The sequence below is a fragment of the Tinamus guttatus genome, unplaced genomic scaffold, assembly GCF_059628265.1.
Source record: "Tinamus guttatus ecotype Peru unplaced genomic scaffold, ASM5962826v1 Tinamus_guttatus_pri_ptg000213l, whole genome shotgun sequence".
NCBI lineage: Eukaryota > Metazoa > Chordata > Aves > Tinamiformes > Tinamidae > Tinamus > Tinamus guttatus.
In genome coordinates, this window is record NW_028288747.1 from 12,110,470 (window position 1) to 12,135,609 (window position 25,140).

Below are 25,140 nucleotides of genomic sequence, written 5' to 3' on the forward strand. Positions count from 1 at the left end.
GCATGTGCAACACCCACGTGGCACCATATGCCAGTCCTTTCCTTATGCTCTCATCCCAGTGAGCAAGAAAGCCATCAGTTTTTAAGCTAGTTCTTTCTCATTGCTGCCAGAACCCTGGACAACACACTGCTGGGTTGGGCCAACCATCCCTGTTTTTGCAGTCTTTGACCCAGGAGACTTGGATGCAAAGTTCTTTCCTTTGGAAGAAAAACTTTGTTTTTGGTTTGAATTCCTTTGTTTGTAGAGTATATCCACCCACTGCTGGAATGTGAATGGTTGTCTCATGAAATCATAGTGTCAGGCCTCCAATGATAACAACTCTGAATTATTCTTAAGCTCAAGCCTATGATGGATCTGCAGTGGAGAAACAGGCAAGCAAGAGACTTAAAAATGTATTATAGAAGTCCCATTGGCCAGATTACTTTTCCAGACTAGGCAAACACTGAACACGTCACCTTGCGGACGATCATTATTCCAGCCTGGGCACTAAACAGTTTCTTTACTGTGAAAAGCAGATAATAATAATAATAAAAAAGCCTAAAAAATAAGAGCACTAAAGTCCCCCACTTAGGGGAAGGAGAAATGTGTGATCTGTCATCCATCTCTCAGCAGAGCATGTGCCTTTTGGTCTCCTAGCCTACTTGCATAATGTGGGTAAAATGCTTGCAAATATTGTTGAGTCTTGCAGGCAGATGATCTCACTTTGTCATTCTGCTAGCATGCATTGAATGTCTACTTTGCTGCTCTTATGTGCTTTCCAGAGAAGCACTTTTCAACTGTGCGGCTTGCTGGTTGTGGTTGTGTTGTGATATGCTCTGTGATCCTACTGTGTACCTCCCATTTCGGATTTCCAGCAGTCTGACGGTCTGTGTAGCAGTTTTACAGTCTCTCTTTTGGAGTCCATGTACGCTGAGTGTTTTAGGACTGCAGCTTCCCCTCCTAATAAGAATACTCTCCTGGGCCCTAGCCCACAGTTTAGTGCCCTACCTGCAACTGAGCGAAAGGTAGAAGTAAGGTGGGATTTATTTTCACCTGAGGAAGAGCTGTGCACCTAAAAAACACCGTTTTTTCAAAGCACATCTCTCTGTATGACTTGTTTCCTTGCCTGTATATATTTCAATCAGGAAATAGATTTGCTTTAACTGTAGTGATTCACATTAAGGACTGGCTCTTCCATGCATGGGCACCTAAGTGAACAGAGAGGCAATGTCCCATCTCCCTTCCCAGCACTCGATTCATCAGCACCACTAAGTTGTCTTTGAAGTGGAGTTAACTCCTACCATTAGGAGGTGGCTTAATCTGTTTTTGTTTGGCTTATCTACAGGAAAGCAGAAGGATTGTTCAGTACAGTCTGTTTTAAAGTCCTTTTTCTGTTCACATACAGTTTGGTTGCTGCTGCGTTTCCTTTGAGGCTTCAGTTACTGGCTTTTATTTATATCACATAATGTCACTGTTTTCTTCCAGACCCTGAGTAGTGGGTAAACACACTGTAATCTTCCACCATCTTACCCTCCTGAAAGGGAAGGGGTTGGATGAAGCTCCAAATGATGCTCAGAAATATGCTCATATGTATTTCTAGTCGTCTTCAAGCAGATACTTTGATTTATTTACTCTAGCACAGAGCATCATGCATTGAGATGTTAGCATGGGGCTAGTCATAAATGAACTTGTGAGCAGTGTCATTTCTCTGTCTACAGCGGTGGATTATTAGTCTTGTTTTATGCTGGTAAATGCAGATTTATTCTGCCACAGACACTGAAGATGCTGGATCCATAGGGAATCAAGCACTAATATTTTTCCTTTCCACTTTTGTTACAGCAAAGGTCATCCCTGACAGAACATTTTACTTCAACATAGTCCTTTGTAAAAGCTGATAAGTAATTATTGTCTCAAATTTTTTCATACATCCTACTCCTTCCCGACTAAAAGTATATTGTGCTGTGGCTTGGCAGTCCTTCTCTGGAAGGTGACCCCAAAGCTGCTGTCATGTTCGTATTTGTTTCTAAAGGGGTACCTTGGGTCTTCAGTAGAAGTGATACTGAGCTCTCCTACAGAAGAAAGCCTGAACCACTCAACATTTTCTTTTGCTTTGTGGCATTCAGTCTCCCTAATTAGGAAATATCAATAAATTACATTAAGGTCTGCTGAGACTGGTACCGATACAGTCCTGAATGGCACCTGGAAGACTGCACTGCATTCAGATACACTACGTTATATTTGTCTGCTGTGGTGCTACCAGCATGACTTTACCCTTGTGATGGTTGATGCTGTGTTACCAGCAATGACTGTGATGAGGGAACAATCATGTTTGTGACATTGCAAAATAATGGAAAAACAAAATGGTTCCCACTTATTGCACAAATTTTCTGTAGAAGATACTGCTGCGTGCTGTGTTTTTTTTATTTTTGTTTAATTGAACAGGACCTAAAGAGTGATTCTCGAGGTCTGCAGTTGATTATTATCTCTTTCCCCAGAAATAGTAACAAAATAAGTAATAAAAGTATTAGTTTTGCAAAAGAACTTGGTTAGCAATGGCATGTGCTTTTCAGTGAATTATTTATTTGTTGCGTCTCTTTAATATCTTTATTCTATCTTGTAATTCAGAATATAAAATGAGTTTTGTCTGTCCTTGACAAAATTATCAGTTAAATATGGCTGCATCTGTCTAGAAAATAGAGCTCTCCGATTAGAAAATCAGAATTGAATTCCCTAATTTTATCTCAGAGCATACACAAGCATATTCCAGTGTATCTGTTTTTACTAATAGATAAGTTTTCAAGGCAAATTAATATTACTCAACTGAGCATTATTTTCCTAATGCCAGCTCAGAATGCTCCCAGCTGCCTGATCTTGTTGAGAAGTTCTAGCAGGGGAGCACAGCTACTGTATACCCTTGACCAAAGAGACGTACCGTTCAACTGGGGACGGTCGTCCCCTTGAGCCGAGCACGCAGCTTCGGGAGGGACGCACATGGAGCAGTGAGGGAGGAAGGGAACGCTCACCTAGCCAGCCAGATCAGCCGAATCAATCCTGGTGATCAGTGGGGTGACAGATGTCACAGCCAGATCACCCTCACATTCTCACGGACGCAGGCCCTGGTTCTCATGGGGGACTTCAACTACCCTGACATCAACTGGAAGGACAACACAGCCAGGCACAAACAGTCCTGGAGGTTCCTGCAGTGCGTTGATGATAACTTTTTGATGCAGATTGTGGAGGAGCCGACGAGGAGAGGTGGGCTACTGGACCTTGTGCTAACAAATAGAGAGGGACGTGTAGGAGATGTGAAGGTGGGGGTAGCCTCGACTGCAGTGACCATGAGTTGGTGGAGTTCAGGATCCAACAAGGAGCAGGAGGCAGGGCTGTAAGTAGCCTTGCAACCATGGACTTCAGGAGGGCCAACTTCAGCCTCTTCAGAGACCTCCTCGGAAGAATCCCATGGGCTAGAGCTCTAGAAGGAAGGGGGGCCCAAGAGAGCTGGTTGGTTTTCAGTCAGCACTTCCTCCATGCCCAGCAACAGTGCATCCCTGTGTGTAAGAAGTTAAGCAGAGGGAGCAGGAGACCTGCATGGATGAGGAAGGAGCTTGTGGCAATGCTCAAGCAGAAGAAGGCGGTATACAGAATGTGGCAAAAAGGACAGGCCCCCTGGGAGAAACACAGGAACGTCGCCAGGGAATGTAGAGATGCAACAAGGAAAGCTAAGGCACATTTGGAAAGCAATCTGGCAAGGGATGTTAAAAATAACAAGACAAACTTCTTCAAATATATTAACAGCAAAAGGAAGATCAGGGAAAATGTCGGTCCACTGGTGAATGGGGTGGGCACCCTGGTTACAAATAACACAGAAAAAGCCAAGTTGCTGAATGCCTTCTTTGCTTTGGTGTTTACCAAGGGCAGCCCCTTAGAGTCCCAGCCCTAGGGATAAGAGAAGAAGCCTGGAGAGAGGATGACTTGCCCTGGGTAGAGGAAGATTGGGTCAGAGAGCACCTAATGGATACCCACAAATCCATGGGCCCTGATGGGATGCACCCCAGAGTGCTGCGTGAGCTGGCGGATGTCATAGCTAAGCCGTTCTCCATCATATTTGAAAGATCCTGGAGAACAGGGGAGGTGCTGGATGACTGGAAGAAGGCCAATGTCACGCCAGTCTTCAAAAAAGGCAAGAAGGAGGACCCAGGCAACTACAGGCCAGTGAGCCTCACCTCCATCCTTAGAAAAGTGATGGAACAGCTCATACTGGCTGTTGTCTCCAGGCACATGGAGGACAAGAAGGTGCTCAAGAGTAGTCAGCATGGATTCACCAAGGGGAAATCATGCTTGGCTAACCTGATAGCCTTCTATGATGGAATGACCAACTGGATAGATGAGGGGAGCGCGGTGGATGTCATCTATCTCGACTTCACCGAGGCTTTTGACACCGTCCCTCACAACATCCTCCTGGGCAAGCTCCAGAAGTGTGGGATAGATGAGTGGACGGTGAGGTGGATTAGGAACTGGCTGGATGGCAGAGCTCAGAGGGTGGTGATCAGCGGTGCTGAGTCTAGTTGGAGGCCTGTAGCTAGCGGGGTCCCCCAGGGATCAGTCCTTGGTCCAGTCCTGTTCAATTTATTCATCAATGACCTGGATGAAGCACAGAGTGCTCCCTCAGCAAGTTTGCTGATGATACCAAACTGGGAGGAGTAGCTGATACCCCAGAGGGCTGCGCTGCCATCCAGAGGGACCTGGACAGACTGGACAACTGGGCGGTGAAAAACCTCATGAATTCAACAAGGCCAAGTGCAAGGTCCTGCACCTGGGGAGGAATAACCCCAGACACCAGTACAGGCTGGGGACTGACCTTCTGGAGAGCAGCTCTGCGGAGAAAGACCTGGGTGTCATGGTGGATGATAAGTTGGCTATGAGGCAGCAGTGTGCCCTCATAGCCAAGAAGGCCAATGGGATCCTGGGGTGCATTAAGAAGAGCATCTCCAGCAGGTCGAGGGAGGTGATCCTGCCCCTCTACTCAGCCCTGGTGAGGCCACATCTGGAGTATTGTGTCCAGTTCTGGGCTCCACAGTACACGAGGGATGTGGAGCTGCTGGAGAGAGTCCAGCGCAGGGCTACAAGGATGATCAGGGGCCTGGAACATCTGCCCTATGAGGAGAGGCTGAGGGAGCTGGGCCTGTTCAGCCTGGAGAAGAGAAGGCTGAGAGGGGATCTGATCAGTGTCTATAAGTACCTCAAGGGAGGCAGTGAGGAGGATGGTGCTGGCCTCTTTTCACTGGTGGCCACCGACAGAACTAGAGGTAATGGCCACAAACTGAAACACCAAAAGTTCCACAGGAACTTAAGGAAAAAATTTCTTAACAGTGAGGGTGACAGAGCACTGGAACAGGCTGCCCAGAGAGGTTGTGGAGTCTCCTTCTCTGGAGACCTTCCAAACCCGCTTGGACACAGTCCTGTGCCACGTGCTCTAGGTGACCCTGCATGTGCAGGGGGGTTGGACTAGATGATCTCCAGAAGTCCCTTCCAACCTTAAGCATTCTATGATTCTGTGATTCTGTGATTTACGCAGAAGCAGATCAGCAGCTATACTCATCTTGTATCATTTGCATCAGAGTCAAACCCATGGAAAATTTATCTGTATCTTATTAACAAGGTCTTGTTAATACATCTTCTTTTTTCTTTTTCTTTTTTCTGATCCCAGCAGATATATGGAGTGATCATTCATTTCAGACAGACCCTGACTTACCACCTGGCTGGAAAAAAATCAATGACATCGCTGGGATCTACTACTGGCACATACCAACAGGAACAACTCAGTGGCAGCGTCCTGTGTCCATTCCATCGGATCTCCAGGGCTCACGGAAGGGATCACTTGGCTCCATTACTCCATCTCCCACTCCAGAAACTGAGGTAAAATATTGTGGATTCTTAAGTACTGCATACTGTGAAGAAAACTGAAATAACTTTTTAAAGTTTCAGGCTTAACTGTTAGCAAAATGAGCTTTAGAATGTGAGGCATGGTATTATCCCAAAGCATAGCTCTCTGTCGATAATAAATCGTAAGTATCTATTTCCCAGGGCCGTCTTCCAGTGGTGGTGAATCATGAGGTGTCCTAAACTGTGGATATATGGTGTGAAATCAGACATCATATCTTGTGTAAATTAGACATTTAGTCTGTGATTATTGAGGCTCTCTAGCATGTGTTAAAGCATTACTGCATGATGCAGGTAAAGGGTACACGAAATATTTACACATTAACAGTCTTCTGTGTGGAGTCTTAGTAATTCCACATTCTTCTTGATTCATTTGGTAGAAGTATCACATAAAGGCATCTCATCTGAGTCTTCACTTGAGATGGCAATTCCTTTACAGGATACATTCTATTAAATAAACATCAAGTATTCTCAAGTGTAAGCCTGCTAATGTCCTGCCAGTATAAAATATCTGCCCAAGTGTATCACTGCGTTGCAGTCAATCTTTACCTTGAAACAGAAAGAAAGAAAGAAAGAATGCACTCTGTCTTTCACATGGGCAGAAAGAGCAATATGTAGTGCAGCCTTTGAAAATAACCCATTCAGGGACAATCCAGAGGGTTGGGTGATGTCATATACATAGAAACATAAAATAAATACTCAGAAAGAAGAGTGCTCTGCGAACTGTGCAATCAGTTTCTTTTAATATGCTGGAAAGCCTTCTACAAAATAAAACCCTAATGCAAAATCAAATTGTTTTGAAACATAATCCTTTTTCATATTAATTGCTCAGAAAAAGCTCCAAAATTTCATGTTCTTAGTGGAATCCTTTGTACAAGCTTTGTTTTTTGGCTTGGGATCAGCTGATCCTTGATTATTTTGATGTATTTAGGTATGACATATATCCTGTTCTTGATTTTGTTGGTAAGTGTACCTAAATAATATAAACAAAAGTTAAGTGATGTTAAGGACATTCAAGTACCTTTACAGTCTTGATTCTGAAACTTTTACCCTGTGTAGGCTTAAACACATACTTTCTTATCCATAACTATAGAAGGATTGTTGAGACATGCTCATAAACGTTACTCATAAAGTTGCAAACTTCAGCGCAACACTTTATGGTTTCTGTCAGTCAAGTTCCTGTGGGCTGCACTGTGCCCTGAAGACTGGTGAGCGTGGAGAAGGTCATTTTGATGCAACAGAAGTTATAATTCAGTAGAGAATCTGCTTCAGCAGAGCTTTATGCATATGCAGATGTGCCTGCAGTATCAAGACCATATGCAGTCATGTAAAGATGTCACAGGTGGTTAATGATCTTCCAATATTTATATTAATATGCTAATATTATACAGTGAATGTTGATTGCAGATGTATACTAGATTATTTGTCTCTTGGAGGTTTCTGCTTTCATTGGTAAGGTTCTAACATGGTGTTATTGTTTAAACAATACTGATTTATGACTCAGTCACCATAAAGATTGTAATAAAATATCAGAAGACTTACAGTAATAGGGTTCACAATCAGGCTCTGAGTTGGACTCAGGACTTTGACTGTACATAGGCAAGGTCTGGAAACGCTGCAGGGAAAGGGTGCAATCCCTGTGCACTGCACCTGAAGCCTGTCCCCAAAGCTCCCCTTCTCCCTCCGTGTGACGGTTTAACCTGGGAGTCCGGGATACTGTCAGTCTGACACAAGATGGGGAACTGATCTAGAGTAGGGATTCCCAAGTGCCTTTATCCAGTGGTGCTACCACTGGCAGCATCAGCAGTTGTGGACAGCTTCCAGCTTGTGGTTGGGCCATGAATGATCTGAGCACTTCTGGTTTGCACGTCACTGCCTGGGAGCCTGTGCTCCAGGACAGTCTGGTTGGAAAGGACTGTTTTACCTCATTCCCCTCTGTCAGAACATGTATTTCTTGCTCAAAAGCTCAGGGGATGTGTATGCTTTGGATGGATGAAAGAATACAATCTAGGATCGAAAGCTGGCATGGGCAGCATTTCATGCCTGTCCTAATACACTTTTGTGAGTCCATAAAAGACTTTTTTACCTTTATCACGTTTGTCTGTGAAGCATTATATGCTGCTCTGGAGATGAGCTTATTTGGGCTGTTTTAGCTTTTGAGGGTTGTCAAATGAACTTAGGAGCACTTAGACACACTCATTCTTCCCTGACCCCCCTTTCCCTTCTGTAATGCTTTTTTTTTTTTTTTTATCTCCCCGTCTTGTTTTCCTTGTTTTTTTTTTGTTGTTTTAATTTGTGTCCCTGTCTCCTAAAGGATGTGAAATACTGAAGCTTGACTTCATTTGGTAGAATGTGGCTCACAGCTGAGGGCAGCCCACAAAGAACAGATCAAAAAACATTTTTATTTGGTAACATACCTTGAACATTTAGTATAAAGAAGAGGACTGTTAGGGGGCTCTTAAACAGCGAATCAGAGAAAAATCTGGGTGAGGGGAAGTGATACTTTTCTGCATGCAAGTGGAAAAAGGAGTTTACAAAGGAAAGATGAAAAATGTCTGTCTTTGGTGTATGCTATAAGTCACTTTTTTGTTCATAAAATAATCATCATTCTCATTAGCAAATTTTAATCCGAAGTAATTATGGCTTGAGCATTAGGTGAAAATTCCAACAGTTTTAAAAAAATGCTAATAGATGCTAACCATAAGGAACTGGGAGCATTCCTCCTCTTCCTCCCCCTCAAAAGCATGGAAGTCTGGTTTGGTTTTGTACAGCTGATTAAATTTGACCTAGATTTCAGTGACTCTTTTCTGCCATGTGTTGCTGGATGACTTCCTTTGTAGGTCCTTGGAAGTTCTCTTCCAACCTTTCAAGGAGACTTTGCTGCCTTTTTTCCATTTCCTGTGCTGAGGGGGAGAAAAAAAAAAGAAAAAAAAGTTCAATTTTGAGCAAGAGGATTTGGGGGATTACAGCACAATGTGCAATGCTTGTTATCTGTTTCTAAAATCTAACTCATCACAGGCCTGGATCAGCTCTAGTGTGTTTCTTCCATAGGTAGCTTAGCTACTAGAGGCCAATAATGAAAAATGCAGAGCTTAGTAAGAAAAAATAACAACTATTGATTGGTTCAACTATGTGTGGGAAGAGCTGCTCGTAGAGTTGCTTTCCCAAATAAATCCTTTAGCAGGGATGTCCTGAGAATGCGTTGGACCGAGGGAGCAGCTGTGCAGGTGGATGCATTGAGCCATGTCATGAGGTAGCGAGTTGGCTTCCGGTGAGCTGGGCCACCTGGAGGAGCTCAGCTAGAAGGAACTCGTTACTTACTGAAGTAATTAATGCTTAAAGGAGCTAGAAAGAGGTGGCTCTGGGAGGTCTCTACGCAACCAGATCTCCTGTCCCACCTGGCTCTGGTGGTGGGATTTCTGTCCTCGCATGGGAAGGAGAGAGCTCCAGCCGTGGCTGCTCCCGCAGGCTTTGTGGGAAGCGATGGCCCTCAGGCTGCTCTAGAGCCCCGTGCCTGCTGGCTGCTTCCTCAGGAGCTTTTCAGTGGAGAGATGGAAAGGGGGGTTTTGATTGGCAGGCATTTGTTCTTCTTAGTTTTGTTCTTAAGAAGGCTATCATGCCTTACCAAACTATTTTTTCATCAGGAAGTCTCTCTGCACTCCTTCCTAATCCTCTTTCTCTCTACTCCCCTCTTTTAGCGCTTTTTTTCTAGAAATGATTTAATCCTTACCCTGCATATAGCCTTATATGTACCCCTGTACTTCAGTACTTCTGGTTCCAGCAGTGTTAGTCTCTCTGAACCAAAATGGAAGTCCCATTTTCCCCTTGATTTCTGTTTATTGGAGGCTGTAGCAGCTGTGGCCAACATTCATATTCAGATTCATTTTGCTTGCTTTTGAGATCGTAGTTAAAGAGTAATCCCATTGTCTGTTCCTAATTTCTATTAACTTTCCTTGTTTCAATCATTTGTTTTGGTAAGTAACTGTAGAGGCATGTGTTCTCTCTCCCCTCTCCTCCAAGTGCCATGCTATAGTGGAGTAATTAGTTTAAGTTTGAGGTGATCTGTTCCCTAACCCATCCTGTAAATATCAATGCTAACAACAGTGTCTTGTGTTTTTTTTCTTTTTCTTTTTCTTTTTTTTTCTTTTTTTATCAATGTGCTTCTTCCTGTGTGAATAATTATATGTCTAGAAACAGCCATGGAGTGATTTTGCTGTACTGAATGGGGGAAAGATTAATAGTGACATTTGGAAGGCAAGTATATTGTCAGATTTTAGACCCTTTAATACTATTACCTTTGTTTTTTTGCATGGCAGTGGCTGTTTTCTTCCCCTTTTATTTTTCCATGCACATCATCCATAACATAGGCCAAAGTAAATGGGGGTGTTGCTAGGGATGTCTAGCTCACAAACATGCTGCCTTTTTCTGATCTTTCCACTTGGAATGGATTCAGCCTAAGCTAGCAGGGCAACTGTCGTGATGTAACTAATAAGATGCCTGCACTGAATGAAATACAGCTTGAGAATATATGCATGCCTCTTTTCAACTTCAGCCAGAAATACTATCCGCTTCTTTGCAGGGAGGATTTTATTTCCCTTTGAAATATGAAGTAACATGGCAGTGTGCTTAATGTTATATTAATAGGACTACCTTTATCTCTAGGATCTGCATGCAGCGACTGTGAACCCAGACCCAAGTCTGAAAGAATTTGAAGGAGCAACCCTACGCTATGCCTCTCTGAAGCTCAGGTACAATGTCTACAGAAGCCCCATGGCATGACCAGTTCCATGTTGTGCTTTGCTGTGACGTGCCATAATTTTTATATGATTTTAAGACGGGTGTCTTTTTGCCCATAACAGAAATGCTCCACAGTCTGATGATGATGATTCCTGTAGCATCAACAGTGATCCAGAAGCCAAGGTAAGAAGATCTGCGATGGAATAATGATGATTTTAAGAAATTGTAAACATAACTTGCAGGGTGCAGAATATCTCAGGTTTTGAAATTACATTTACTCCTCAAGATGATGGTAGTATCTGACACCATGTAGACTGGCTTTAACTGTGCAAGACTAACACCATCAAAGGCATTTGCAGATTTAAACGTTCACTCAGTTTGGTCAGATTGTGATTTATTTTCAGAGTGATTTATTTTAAAATGGCACAAGCTAAGAAACTGAACATTCCCTGTGTAGGTTGTGCTGTCAGACTGTAAAAACCGACTCCGTGCACAGCTAAAAAGTTTCCTACTTTGAATAGAGGACTTTGTTGTTTGTCATGGCTTGATGGCTTCTGGGGAGATTCCGTGATAGAATTTGCTCTTTAATTTTGGAGTTCCTCCCTTTCTTGCATACCCGTCCTCGTTCATGTGACAGCTTACACCTGCAACTAGTAACAAGGAGCTTGTTTTTCAGAACAAGAAACTTTGTGTTTTAAAACAGAGAATATAGCCTAGTTTGAGAGAGACATTTATGATGAAAAATGAGACCTTTGTGAGCATATTTAAAATCAGGGTCTTGGCTCTTGTAATGAAAGGCATTTGAGGAGAAAGGAGAAACAAAAGGTTTTGAATGCTTGTATATGTATTTCCAGATCAGTCATTCAGTTTTCTTCTTGATGGTTTTGCCATGTTCATACATGCATTTTTAAGGAGGTCTGTGAATCTCTGTAATTGGAAACCCAAGTAATTTAAATAAGTGATCTGGCTCTGCTGTACACCTGCAAAGATTGACAGGAGCATAAGCTATTTATGTGCAGAAAAACAGTAGATAGCAGACTTAATAGTTGTAATAGCATTTGTGATGTATTCTAGTTGAAAAAAGCAGACTGATCCGGGAACTTAAACTTCCTTTGTCAATTTGATTATTTTGCTTGTGATGTTTAAATCAGATGTAAATAACTGAAAGCAGCAGTTTCAGCTGTGCTCATTATCATGACAAGCAGTAAATTCCGGGAATAGCAAATGGAGTGGGAGGAATGACTGAGCATTAGGGACCAGTCCTAGCCAGAAGGCTGTGCTTTTCCAGACAAGCCTGAAGGCGAGGCAGGCGTTATCAGGAGACAGTATTTGGTATGTCGGGCAATTTGCGCTGTGTAAATTAGAAGCCCGCTCTGCAAGGAGGACCGTGGGGTACTGACAACACTCCTGTCTTTGCGTCCCTTCCCTGTTTATCTGGTTGTCTGGACTGTGATATTCAGTGAGCCGATACCCATCCTGTATCACTGAAATGCTTCCAGGCCAAGGGCAAATCTGCTTTTGTCTGAAACAGCAGCTTTGGTTTCTCATGTTTGGGCAAAAACATCTTGATTGCGCTCAAGCGATTCAGTGGAGCTGAAAACTGAAATGCTCAGGGGAGAAGTGACTATGAGAAGTAAGACGAAAAATTATAGGGATGTTTTAAAATCACGGGTTGGAGCGAGTGGAAACGTGTACCTGGGTTAGGCTAATTCCTCAGTAGCTGTTTACCCAGAATATTGTGAGCCTGGGAGAACTTGGACAGGCTTTGACATTTATGAGACTTTGACAAACTAGAATTTTTTTAGCCCCTTAGGCCTTTCCTCTAACACATGGTTTATCTCAACTTTGAAGCTTGATTTTTCTGTGGCAGCAAGCAGATTTTTTCATTTGAGCCTGGAAAAATTGAGCTTTTTAAAACTCATTAAACTCTCTATTGGAGAAAAAAAATCTTGTTAGAGAGCTCAAATTTTAAGCCTATTGCTACAATAGCAAGTACCTTTTAAAAATAACAATTTTGCTTTCTTGCGTGGCACTGAGTAATGGTGTCTTTCAAGAAAGGAAACTCTGCCACCCTGTGGAAAGCTAAAGCAATGACCTTCTGGAGGCTTTCTGTGTCTGCAAGGACCGTAGCACTGCAAAAAATGTCAGTGCTAGAGGGAAAAGTTTGACATGGGATTCACAGGATTCTTGTTATAAGAGATTTATGCAGAAAAGCAACGAGGTATTTAAAAATGTCACTAAGTGTTTCTCTGTATACCATGAGCTCAAGATACGATTTTGAGTTTCAAATCCTTGACTCCTTGGTCACCTGTACAAGAAAGGTGGTGGTGGGGGGGTAGAAATAGCTTCCATTTAAGGACAGGGGATGGTTACATGGAGTTTCTTGATTTCAGTGATTTATTTTGGTAGGAGTGTCTCCAAGGGATACTCATTGCTCATGTCAGAGGTACTAACTGTGCGTGTGAAACATGCACAGCTGGAAATGAGGTTGGAGCCCAGGGGGTGGTTTGTAGCCTCCCTGCTTGATTTATAGAGCAACCTGCACCTTCCTAACTGATGGCCAGAAAATGCTGCAAGAGGTGATAATGCTGTTATGTGATGGACATCATAATATGGATTTTCATCTACAGGAAATCAGCTTCTACCTTGTCTCTATATGAAGATAAATCTAAGAAAGTGGCTATTTTAGTGATACACAAAACAATATTTTTGTATAGGTTTATAATGGATGCATAGTATTTCTTCGACCATTTCTTGGGGCCTTAAAGGTTATCTGAGTTCCAGCATTATATCCTGAGAAATATTTTGTCTTTCAATGCTAGAAATCCCATATATATTTTGGGATCTTAGGTGAGTGCCTGCCATGCAGTGTCTGAACATGAGTGACTGACCAATACAACAGATTTAGAGAAAAGAGATTTTCCTGGTAGCCTGCCTTGGCAAGGTGTATCACAAAGCCATTCTTCCTTTGCAGGAAAATAGAAACAGCTTTAAAACTTACCCATAAGTTTCCAGGACTGCAATAAAATAATTACATCTTGATTTTTTGTGAATTATCAGTGTTTTATTCATTGAGATACACTGTACAGATGCTTTGTATCAGGCTGCTGGACTTCTACAGGATTTGGAAAAGAGAAGATGAAATACAAGAACACTTTTTTTTTTTTTTTTCCCTTCAGATCAGACCAAACTATCTTCTTAGCTTCTAAATTGTCAGTACCAATGGTGAGTTTGCGGCAGAATTTCAGATCTTTAGGCCAGGGATTGCTACTGGGATAACAAGAACATCAATACCAATTATTGCAGCAGAACAAAATGATGCAAATAGGAATCGTGTGGGTCACACTTTTGCCTTGGAGCAGGGGTAGACTTGTGAATGCCGTGGACACATGGGTGATGCTAGTTCTGGTGATGGGCAGGTGCATGTTAATGACCTCCAACCCCGGGAAAATGAGCTGAGGGAGGATATTTGTGGGTGTCTCTTCCATTATTTATACTTGCTTGCAGGTTTAGGGTGGCTCAGGGTAACAGCCCGTTCGCAGCTGTGGGGTCACGAAGCTGGCCCTTCTTTTCCATAGAATTGTACCGACCATAGTGGGAACACATCTTTTATGTGCATATATGTTCATATATATATATATATATGCACACGCTGAAAATGGCACAACACGTCCTTGATGAGCTATTTGTACATTGCAGACTTGCTGACCGCTGCAGTTTATGAAGGAAGTTCATTTAAAAATCAATTAAAACTGAACATTGTATTGAATGACGGCGCAATATTTAGATGGCCCTAACCATCATGTGCGCCTGTTTTACGGTTCGTTCTAGCCCTGAGTTTCATTCTGAAGGAACAGAGGTCTTCCTCATCAAAACTTCCCATGTTTCAGCAGAGACAAAGGGAATAGGGGGTAGTGCTCAGCTCTTAGGAAGTGTAACAGCACAGGCCGTGTTAGCCCTGCCTGGGTGCACGTTATCCCGTGGGCTTGGAGCTGCAGCTCCCTGGTGCGGCGGGGGGACAGCGCGGCAGCACGTGGCACCCAGGCTCACAGCTCAAGATTTCTGCACTTTGTTCCCTGCTCCTTTCAGTCTCTTTCCAAGAACGGAAATCGATCAAAAGTGATTTAACTTCATTGACTTTGGATCCCAACGTAAACATAATTTCTACAAAAAACAAATTACTCTTGACAATGTTTTTTCCAAAGACACATGAAATCCACAGTTGTATCAAAGACATTATTTTTTTTGCATTGATTCAGTAAGGTCCAAGGTTCACCTGAAGGTTTTTGATATTATTTTGAAGTTGAATGTCGTGCATTCTATGTTTGAAATTTTGTTCACCACCAGTGCTGCTGACTGCATTAGAGCTACATATAGCTGTCAACCTGCACAACTGCCCTCAGCAGAAAAATAACTCTGTAACATTTAGGCTAAATATGCCAAATGCAAAGCATTAATTTTTTAAGAAATGAATGCACATATGCTTTCATGCCCTGTAAACTCCTGCAGGGCTTATATTTACTGACAAGGCATACTTGGGTTGTAGAGTCCTTGAGTTATCCTACTGTAAAAGCACAGCAGAGACAACAGTTCCTTTATTTTTTATTTTTTTAATTCTTTTTCCCTCCAAGATAGGCCCTAATTTGAGCATTATCCTAATAACCACTAGATTATGCTGAACTCTTTGGCTGCCTTTTCTTCACTAAGGAAGCATATTTTCTAATTTCACTGTATTAAAATGAAACCTCCAAGAGAGCATTATTACAGAATCACAGAATGGTTAAGGTTGGAGCGGACCTCTAGAGGTCATCTTACCTAAAAGTGGGGTCCATAAATGCTGTGTTCAGGATGTGAAGTTAAGGTAGCACGTGGCATCTGAAATGAAAGCCTATTTCTTAATGAGAAAGCGAGGAAATAAAATGAAATGTCTTATGGTTGGACTCAATGATCTTGAAGGTCTTTTCCAACCATAATGATTCTATGTCTTCTTTAAAACTGTTTTTAGGGAATAGCTCTTAATACAGTGATAGTAACTACTCTGCTTTGCTCAGCTGACATTTTTTTTCACGTGTGTCACAAATACAGTAACAAAAAAGAAACCGGGGATCAAAAAGTCTTGAGCTAGCACAGTGGTCTTATAACATTTTCTCACTTGATGGAGCTGATTTGAGCCCTCTGGCTGAGAGCAAGGAGGGACCACAGAGGCAGAGAAGAATTAACTCAAAACAGGAGAGCCCCTTTTGTCATCCTACACGGTGGAGGCTGGAGAAACGAGCCTCCAGTGCCTCGGAGAAGGAGCAAGGGTCTGTCAAAACAGAAAGGTCAATATTGAACTGCTGCAGAAATGGAATTGATCACAAAGGCTATTTTTATAGTACCTGTAAAGCTCTTATATTCTGTACCACAAAGGCTTTGCTTACAATCTTCTTTAAAATAGTGATTCTTAGTCGATTTCTGAATTCTGTTGTGACAACTGTGCCCATTTTTGTGTGATAGGCACATTTTCAGCAGTTCACATAACAAACTGCAACAGAAAACTAGAAATAAATCTAAAAATGTTGTTAGTGTGTTTTAATTGTGCTTTTGGGGTTTTGGTGATGAAGCATTTTAGTAGGATAACTGTCATAGTATTTCTCTGAGAAAATGGATGCACCAGAGTCCGTTAATGTGAATTAAATGAAAGAATTCACTTGTTCATTAGTTGTATAGAGCCTCTGTAGTCTTTTGTTATTCGGTTTAACTTTGAACATCTGCAACATTTTAATTTGAAATCAGTGCAAGTTTCCTTCATTTATCAGACAGATACATTAGAATATATTTCTTTCTTCTCCTATGCTGGCTATATTTTAGGATATTCTATCTTCCAAGGCTTAAAAGAGCATGATCATTTGTTTTATTGTTATCCTCCTAAGGCTAATTTTCAGAGTTGTGTTGGCTGCATAAGAAACAGTTAATTGTGTGACCTACATGCTTTGTCTCAGGCACAAGTCTGCTCAGTCCTCTGTGATAAAATGCCTTATTAAATACTGTAATGACTTACATCAAACTGCAGGGAGATATAACCATTAAAAGGAAAAGATAAAGGGAAACAAAGGGAAACTGCTCAAATCCAAATTCTGTAGGTTCAGAAGTAGAGAAGCTATTAGTGGTATAGATTTAAAAAAGAAAACATTCTGTAGTAATGTAAATATTCATAGTTGCTGCCCAACAGCTGTGTGATCTGAGAAATAATCAATCTGTGTTTTTTAAAAGTTCATTAGTTTGTTGTTCTAGAGCAGATGCCCTAATCCAATTTTTGCTTGTAATGGGGTTTCTACTGCCTGTGCCCTTATGGTGCCGTTTCCAGTCCCACTCTTGACATCATTCTGGTATAACCGAGGCCCTTGTCCTGTTTTCTCTCTTCTTTTCTCCCCCTTTTCTCGAGGTGCGTACTTAGCAGTGCAGTGCAGGCCTCCAGGTCCAGCACAAGCTCATTCCTGGGGTCCTTCTGCAACAGGTTTTGGAGGAAAAGCGTCCGGGGCCAAAGAGCAGCGCTGTGAGCGGCAGCGGGGCCGCTGTAGGCAATCCTTTAGGTCAGAGCTGCCCTGGGACAGAGCATACTATAGAGTCTGCATTACAGCATTTATGATGCTGCTTCATTTTGCTACAGATCATTAATTCGTTGTAATTAATTGGATTTGCAGCTGTGCAAACATCGGTTCCCTGGAACTGTAAAACTGAGCAGTGGTACCTGTGTTTTCATTTCTGATTGCTTATCTGTTCGTAATGCAGAGGGTGCTGAGGTGCTCTTCTTTCTCTGGTCTTGGAATTTATTGGGTGTTTTCTTTGCACAATGTCCTGTGTAGCCTGTGTGTCCTGTGTAGGGGTTTTGTTAAGCTGTTCCTCATGCACAGGGTTCCTGATAGCATCTTTGCTCCTTCCCATCCAAGCAGCAGGGTGACCCAAACACCATGTGGAGTTGCTACGTCTGGTCTTCAGCCTGCTGCGTTTCCTTAGGTTGGTTTCAGACACAGGCTAACTGGCCAACTCATCTATATTCAAATGCTTCATCCTTTTCAGAGTCTTGATTTTAAGATAAAGTACAGGCACATGACAAGGCAGAGGTATCAGCAGCATTTATTTTGTAAGTTAATGCTAAAAAAAATGCAAGGCCCTGATTTACTGCTGTGTTTGGGAAGCAGCTGACAAATTGCAGATGATGTTGTGATATAAAGAAAGAGAAGGAAGCAATATGCTTATTATACCTACTTAGCTCTTGCTTTGCTAGAGCTGTTATTCGCTTTAGTATTGAAATCCTCATGAAAAAAAATCTTTCTCCTGGCAGAGTAAAATCTGTATTTAAAAAGCTTGCACAGATAAATATTTAATACCCCAGTAGGCATCCCAGCGCTCTCAACAAGATTCATGAGCATCACATGTGCCAAAAACAATTCTCCCATGTGGGATTAGATGACCTTAATAGATGTTAAAACCCACGTATTTTAGTCTCTTCAGGTGCAGCCTTGGGGTGACAGATGCTCCAAATGGGGACTCCTCTGATGTTTCCTCCTTCCCCTCCTGCCCCGTCCCTTCTTCAGGCTTGCGAGGCAGCGTGGGGCTGGGAGGGGACATTTGTGCACGTTGGTGGCCTTGTCTGAGAGGCAAGAAAAGCCCTGGGCGTGGGAGGCTCTGGATGGGGCCTGTCGGATCACAGGGGAATTTTGTGCATTTTGCACAGTACGTGTCCTGCTTTGTGCAAAAGATACGGGATGCCCTGTGCGGTGTGACCGGGCTTTCCGCGTGGGAAGGATGCTGGCTGAGGGCTTTGTACAAGCCAGAAGGAGACAAAGGAGGGAAGAAGCTTTACATGGAAGAAGGGCAAAACCTGCTAGTCTTTTGCCCACTGGTAATTTCATCCCTCCCTTTGTTTTCCAAAGTCCACATACGAATTATTCCTATTTAAAATGCCGCAGTGCTTGGGGGGCTGTTTTTGCACGTGGGGTTCCCACACGGCGCACGGGCACTGGCGCCTCCGCTCCATCCGCGGCTTCGCTGGCCTCCTCCCTCACAGCGTCCAAGTTGCTCCGGGGGCACAACGGAGCGTTGGATTCATTGGGGCAGCCTGGAGGGCTTGGCCAGCACAGCCTAACGCTTCAGAAAAAAAGCTGGAATAGTACCAAAGAAAGCAAAACGCCTGGGGCACCATACCCAAACCTTTTACACTTGCACAAACTTCATTGACTTCATTTGAGGTCTGTATTTCACCCCAAGAAAAGAGTGAGAGTAGCAGGTTTTAGATTTCATTTTTGTGTTTTTTTTTTTCCTCCAGACTAACTTTTTTATCATTTTCCCTAGTAAATGCAGTGTAGATATTTCCAGTCAATTCCTCCCATTTTGGTTTGTTTGTGAAAAGCTCCATATGCACCAGCTAATGTCGCCTTGGATTGTTCTGCCAGCTCAGTGCTCTGGTTGGCTAAACATCCTTCTGTTAAAAAAAAAAGTATAGTTTGCTTTATTGTAAAGGTCATTTGTAATTTCTTCTAGCAAAAGCTTGCTTTCCTCTTGTTGACAGGTTCTCTTTTCGTTAGTGCTTTGAATTTGTCATTGTTGGCTACCTTAGTTAAACTTACTGTAAAACTGATTTCTGCAACAAAGTAAACTTTCTGGTTAAAAGCCTGTGCCATTACTGTACTATTTACCTCCACAGACACCTTTTCTGGCAACTAATTTATTTTTCTTTATTTCCAATATTTTCACCTTACCATTCTCAAATGATGTTTTAATTTATTGACCTATGCTCGTCTGCAAAGCCTTGATTCTATTCCAATCTGGGATTTTTAAGCTTAGCTGGCCATTGGCTCATTTCCATTCAGTGAAAAGATTTTCCCAGGTGGTTGCAGCTGTGTCACTGTGCAGTGTTGTATCCACATTCAGATGTTTTCTGGTTTCTTTTCAGTGCTTTGCCGTGCGCTCTCTGGGCTGGGTAGAAATGGCCGAGGAGGATCTGGCTCCCGGAAAAAGCAGCGTTGCTGTCAACAACTGCATCAGGCAACTCTCGTACTGTAAAAATGACATCAGAGACACCGTTGGCATCTGGGGAGAGGTAAGAACATAAAGAACCTCTCATTTCTCTGAGGACATGAAATATCTTGGGGGAAAAGACTATGCAGGCAAATGTAGCCATGCTTGTTTTTTATCAGTCTAAAATGATGGGTTAAAAGTGTATTAGTCCAAAGTTAGACCATAGAGTACCCAGGTCTTCTGTGCTGTGTTTTACAGGAAGAAAAAAAAAAAAAAAAGTATTTTCAAGTTCCATGTTGGGACTTCCCTATCTCAGCTGGCAGAAAATACAAAATGTTCAAGGGCAGGTTTGATGTTTTGGTTCCAAATGACTTATGACAGCAAGTGCCACAAAGGCCTCAATTTAGTGTTTACGTCTTTGCTCTGTACATCTCTGTAATGCACAGTAAAATCTACAGTATAATAACAAAGCTACCAATGGACCCTAGAGGTTACTATTTGTCAATAAAAAAATATTTTCTGAACTATAGGCAAGAAATCAAAGGGAGGAATGCTGAATAAGCTGGAAAAAAAGGCTAATTCTGATTAGCGCATTTGTATAATAACTGTGTTTAAATGCACAAGCAAACCCACTGAAATTAGTGGAATTTTTTCTCCTGACTGGAAGTTTTACAGTAAGGCTTTGGAATGCTTTCTGAGGCACCTGTGGAACAACGGAAAGAATGTGGAGGGACTAGTAAGGGAAAGAAGGAAGGAGCAGCTGGGGCGGTGGTGGTGGAAGACAGAGCACATGAGAGAGAAACCCATAGGAAAACAGGCTTTGTTATTTATTTGCTCTTGGAACAGCTTACTTGGACTTTAGCCAAGTCTCATGCTGTTCCTCTCTCCTGACCTATTGCCAGGAGAGTTGCACTATGTGGGTTTACTGTGATTTACAGTGATCTGAATGCAAAAGCGACATAGGAATAAGCATTGTTACCCTTGCTAGTGAATGTGTGTGATCTAAGAGAAGCAATGCTGCCAAACAGAAAGAAATGTATTTCTCTGTCAATGCCATCGTGCTCTTTGAAACCCTTCCTGTGTTTCAAGCCAAACTGGTGAAAAGTCACTGACACATTAGATAAGCACATCCAGCAAAACATTTGTCATGCACCAGAAGAGACGACTCCCGACCAGGGTTTTAAGATTGCCTAGAGATTTATTTTACCTCTAATGCAATGAAAGTGAGACTGGGACTCGGACCTGCCCCTATGCAGCTCGTCCTGCAGCATCAGGTCCTTGCTGCTCTTCAGCCTGCTGAGGCACTGAGGCCTGTGCTTCAGATCCCACTGTGGCCACATCGTTCCTGGCTGCCCTATGCAGTGTTTTCATCTCTAAAATACCTTCTTTAAAATAAGGCAACAAAACTTAACAAAATGCATTGCTTCTGCCTACAGCCAAACTATCCCTTGGGAGTTGCAAGGATAATTTCCAGTGACTTATGTTCCTTATCTGCTCATTCCCTAACCTTCCCCAGCTAATTTGGATTCAAATTTATTACCCTAGCAGTGTATTTTGCGTGATGAACAGCAATTTACCTTCTTGTAATGATTTCCTCTGGAGTAAATGTATAAGTAGAAAGTGGGCTCCAAAAGCAATCTTTGTGACACTTGCTGACATTCTTTACACAGACTATTTAGTGCTTCTGACATCCAAGCAAATTTCTCGCCTTCCTTCTTTCTTGTGATTCTGTTTTCTGTTTGGTCTCCTTCTCCATCCCGGCCTGCCGGGTCCTATCCTGGCTCTGTGCTTTGTTTCCCATTTTCCATGTTCTGTATGTCATGAGCAGCTGGGTAAACCCTTGCTGCTTAGCCCTAAACGCTGGCCCTTCTCGGGGGGATAAATTCATGTCTTAGAGACACAAAATTAGACATTGTTAAAGCTTGAGCCACTCTAATCAGGCAGGAAGAGGGTTTCTGTGCTGCTCAGGTGAAGAGGAAGGTCATTTCTGAACCGTTTGTCAGTATGAAGTGAGAGCCTTTCTGCTCCTCCTGCTCACTTATAGATTCTGGCCCAACACCAGGGAAACAAACCAGTCTGTATTTAGCAGATACCCTCGCACGTTGCGGTTCTCATCAGCGGCCTCTTGCCGTACCTGCTGGCAGTGAGTCATTCCCAGGGATGCCACGCGTGGCTGGGAAGGTGCCGCTCCGCACGGAGGGGCGTCCCGGGAGCGCGGCGGGGGCGCAGGCTCCCTGCCAAGGCCACGGCCGCAGGATCCGCGCCCGGGAATTAGCCTCACAGGGAGAAAATGTCTCTGCACTTGCTCTCTCTAAGGAGGGGAGGGAAGCTTTCTCCTAGTTCTTTCATGCCAGAAGAATTAGGGAGAAATCCAGGGTTCTGCAATAACTGTCAAAATTCTCACTGATGTCTTAGCGCTGGGTTTTCCCCTTTAATGCAGTTTCTTCAAAGAGTACCCTCCAAATCCTTTGACACATACAAATTTCTGTCAGTTCCCATGCCCGCTTGGCTAAAGCTAGTGGAAATAAAGCATATACTGGGCTAAGGAAAGAAGTCTGCCTTCAAAGTATTGGATTTGATAGAAACCTGTAATATGAAAACAGTTTTTGACTTCTCTTATCTTTGTAAGAATTTACTGCAGAAGGGATAAACAAATAAATTGTTGAAAAACTGGATCCTTTTATTAAATGAGTCAAAGAAATGCATTTAAAAGATGGTAAAGGCTTTTGTGATTGGGGACATTTAAAAGTACAGTCATAGTAAACTACTACTTTGAGTCTTTTTCTCAAGAGAAGTGAATGAACTTGTTTTCAAACGCTCTGGGAGCAAGCGGGAGCTCTGGGTACGTTCAAAGCGGACGCCAGGCTTCGCAGCGTCGGTGTAACACCCTACCAGGAGTCAGCCTGACCTGCTCTTTGTCTGGCCTTGCAGGGCAAAGACATGTACCTCATCCTGGAGAACGACATGCTCAACCTCATCGACCCCATGGACCGCACCGTCCTGCACTCGCAGCCCATCGTGAGCATCAGGGTCTGGGGAGTGGGACGCGACAACGGCCGGTGAGTCCTCGCCCTCCTGCTCCTTCCTTTTGCCCTGCTGCTGTTCGTGTCTGCTGATACAGGCCATGGCCATGCCCGGGGCCAGTTGCTGCTCTTCTGGTTGAGTGATTGTGTCCCCGTGGCTATGCTTGTTCTTTCCGATGCCTAAATTATTTTTCTTCTTCTTCTTGCCTTTTTTAATCTCACTTTCATCCTGTCTTGCTATATCCGCATAGAGCAGACTTTTCACATGAACTCGGACAGGTCCATCAAACAGCACATGCAGCACTATTTTTTTTCCAATATATAAAGAAATTTTATATAAAAAACATATTTTCAAATATGACCCGTAGTGTATTTCATCTCCTGGCCATGTGAAGGCATGTCCTTCTGCTGGTCAAATTTAAATGTGGTAGTTACTTTTCCCTGAATGGATGCATTTGTTTCCACAGTCTTTGAGATATTTCATTTGGTGGAGAGAAAAGTTGCATATTTTCCTGCATTAGTATTTCATAAAGATCTTAACACAAGAAAGTTCCTTGGAGCGTTCCAGAGGTTTCTCTGCATCCTCACTGAAGTCTGATTGAAAGGAACCTAAATTGCTTTATTTAGAGATGGATAACAAACTGCTTTCTTGTCCCATTAAACTTTTTGACATGTTGAAAGGATTCCCTTTCTCACTGAGCAATTCCAAGATCTTTAGGCAATACCCATCCTGATGCATTATAATAAGTTCTCTTTTCTCTGACTTCTGATTAAAAGTTTAATTTTTGGCCTTGAAATTTTTTCGAGTAAAAGATTGGTGCAAGTTCTGTATTCCCACAAAAAAAAAAAAAAAAAAATCTGGTTATCTCTGGATACATTTCCAAAAAGAAAAATGGTGTTTCTGTTACCAATTTAATCTTTCCAAACTTTTTGTGTGAATGGCCTTTTTTTTTTTTTTTTTTTTCTCCATTAGTTCTTACTTTTGAGAGATTTAAAAGGGCAGGTAGAAATGATGGGAGTCAAAGAGGTTTTAGCTTCTTATGAATAAAACATTGAAGTGCTTTGTTTGCTTGAGAAAATGACTGTGCTGCACATTCCCTTCAAGTCAGGTTTGTAATAGCTTTCCTTGGTCAGGAAGTCGAGCATCTTTTGGGACATCTCAGCATAACGCAACTGAACAGAATTCAGGAATTACAGACTTCAGGAAGGCAGCTTTACTTTTTCGTTACTTTTCTGAAGCGTTTACAGGTTTTGCAAAAGCAAATTCATCTAGATGAGCATGAGGCCCCTCGGTAGGAGCCGGTGGGAGACCTCGTGCTTGTGGAGGTCGTTCTGCCTGCGCTGCCCTAGGCCACGCAGCGAGGCCATCCAGCCATGGCCAAGCTCTCACCAGCAACAGGAAGGAGCATCTCTGAGCCCAGTTCGGCCTGGTTTTGTGCTCTGTTTGGGGCCCAATGATAAATGCCTGTTCTTTGAGATTTCTGCAGGAACTAATGTCTCTGTTATGAAAACTTCTCAGGTCTGGAGTATATGACTGAAGTTCATGTTCAAGTATAAAATAAAATAGAAAATGTTTCTCCGTCTTGGTTGTAAGAGGAAGAAAGTTACCTTACTTTCTCCCGAACAGTGGTTTTATTTATGACATGGGCAATACAGAGAACCAGTGTTAGAGCAAATAAACTAATCTGCTGTGTTTCTAACATCAGTAGAGGAATCTGGCCCTTCTGTGTTGAAATACAGCACTTCTTGTTTCCAAAAGAAATTACTTGTCTTGATTGGTTGATGTAGATAACAGTAAGAAATAGTTTACTGATGCTTTAATATATAACCACACAATAAAAAACAGCCATAATATCCCATTTGCTGACACAGTAGCATTCTTGATGTGTTTAATGGGATCCAGTTTTTCCCTCCCAAGTAGTTTGATTTCAGAGCCTTCCTGTTCTTAGCTCTTTATAAGAACTCTCACAGATGCTTCTGCAGAAATGTTGTATCCAGCATGGCTTTCAGCATTGGAGTGAAAAACCCTTTATCCACCCATTTAAACAAATAAGATTGCAGGTAGAAGATCCAAAATCCAAGCAGAAACAACAAATTTATGACTGCGTAGTGAAATTCGTAGTGAATTTGGGGAGTTTCAGTGTTTTAAATATGGTTTTGAGGATAGCATGAAGGATGCAACATCCGCTGAACAAGCGCCAACACACAACAAAAAAGGCATTTGGTGAAAAGAGAACCAGAACCCTTCTGGGAGGCCAAAACACAGTTCATCCTCTCAGCAGACGCTCAGTGGCCTGGAGCATTTTTCTTGTGATTTGAGGTGAGGGAAACCATGCGGTTGAGCTGGCAATTGTGCCGCATTTGCTTGTTGTTATATACTTTAGCAAGCGCTTGGGTAAAATTCGCTACTTAGTCATCAAGTAGGAAACACTACAGCCACCCGCTGATTGCAGTAGCCCTT

At 42.6% G+C, this 25,140-nt stretch overlaps 1 protein-coding gene across 4 annotated transcripts in view; it reads left to right on the forward strand.

The window, feature by feature from the left end:
* Positions 1–25,140, forward strand: part of APBB2 (amyloid beta precursor protein binding family B member 2) — a 76,859-nt gene that overhangs the window by 23,743 nt on the left and 27,976 nt on the right. Inside the window, exons 3-8 of one of the 4 annotated variants that reach the window (XM_088524768.1) lie at positions 5,687–5,895; positions 10,111–10,173; positions 10,582–10,667; positions 10,779–10,839; positions 19,592–19,738; positions 22,588–22,715. In XM_088524768.1, coding sequence (XP_088380894.1) covers positions 5,687–5,895; positions 10,111–10,173; positions 10,582–10,667; positions 10,779–10,839; positions 19,592–19,738; positions 22,588–22,715 — 694 coding nt within the window. The remainder of the gene's footprint in view (positions 1–5,686; positions 5,896–10,110; positions 10,174–10,581; positions 10,668–10,778; positions 10,840–19,591; positions 19,739–22,587; positions 22,716–25,140) is intronic. The other 3 variants (XM_088524769.1, XM_088524770.1, XM_088524771.1) reach the window with 3 other exon arrangements.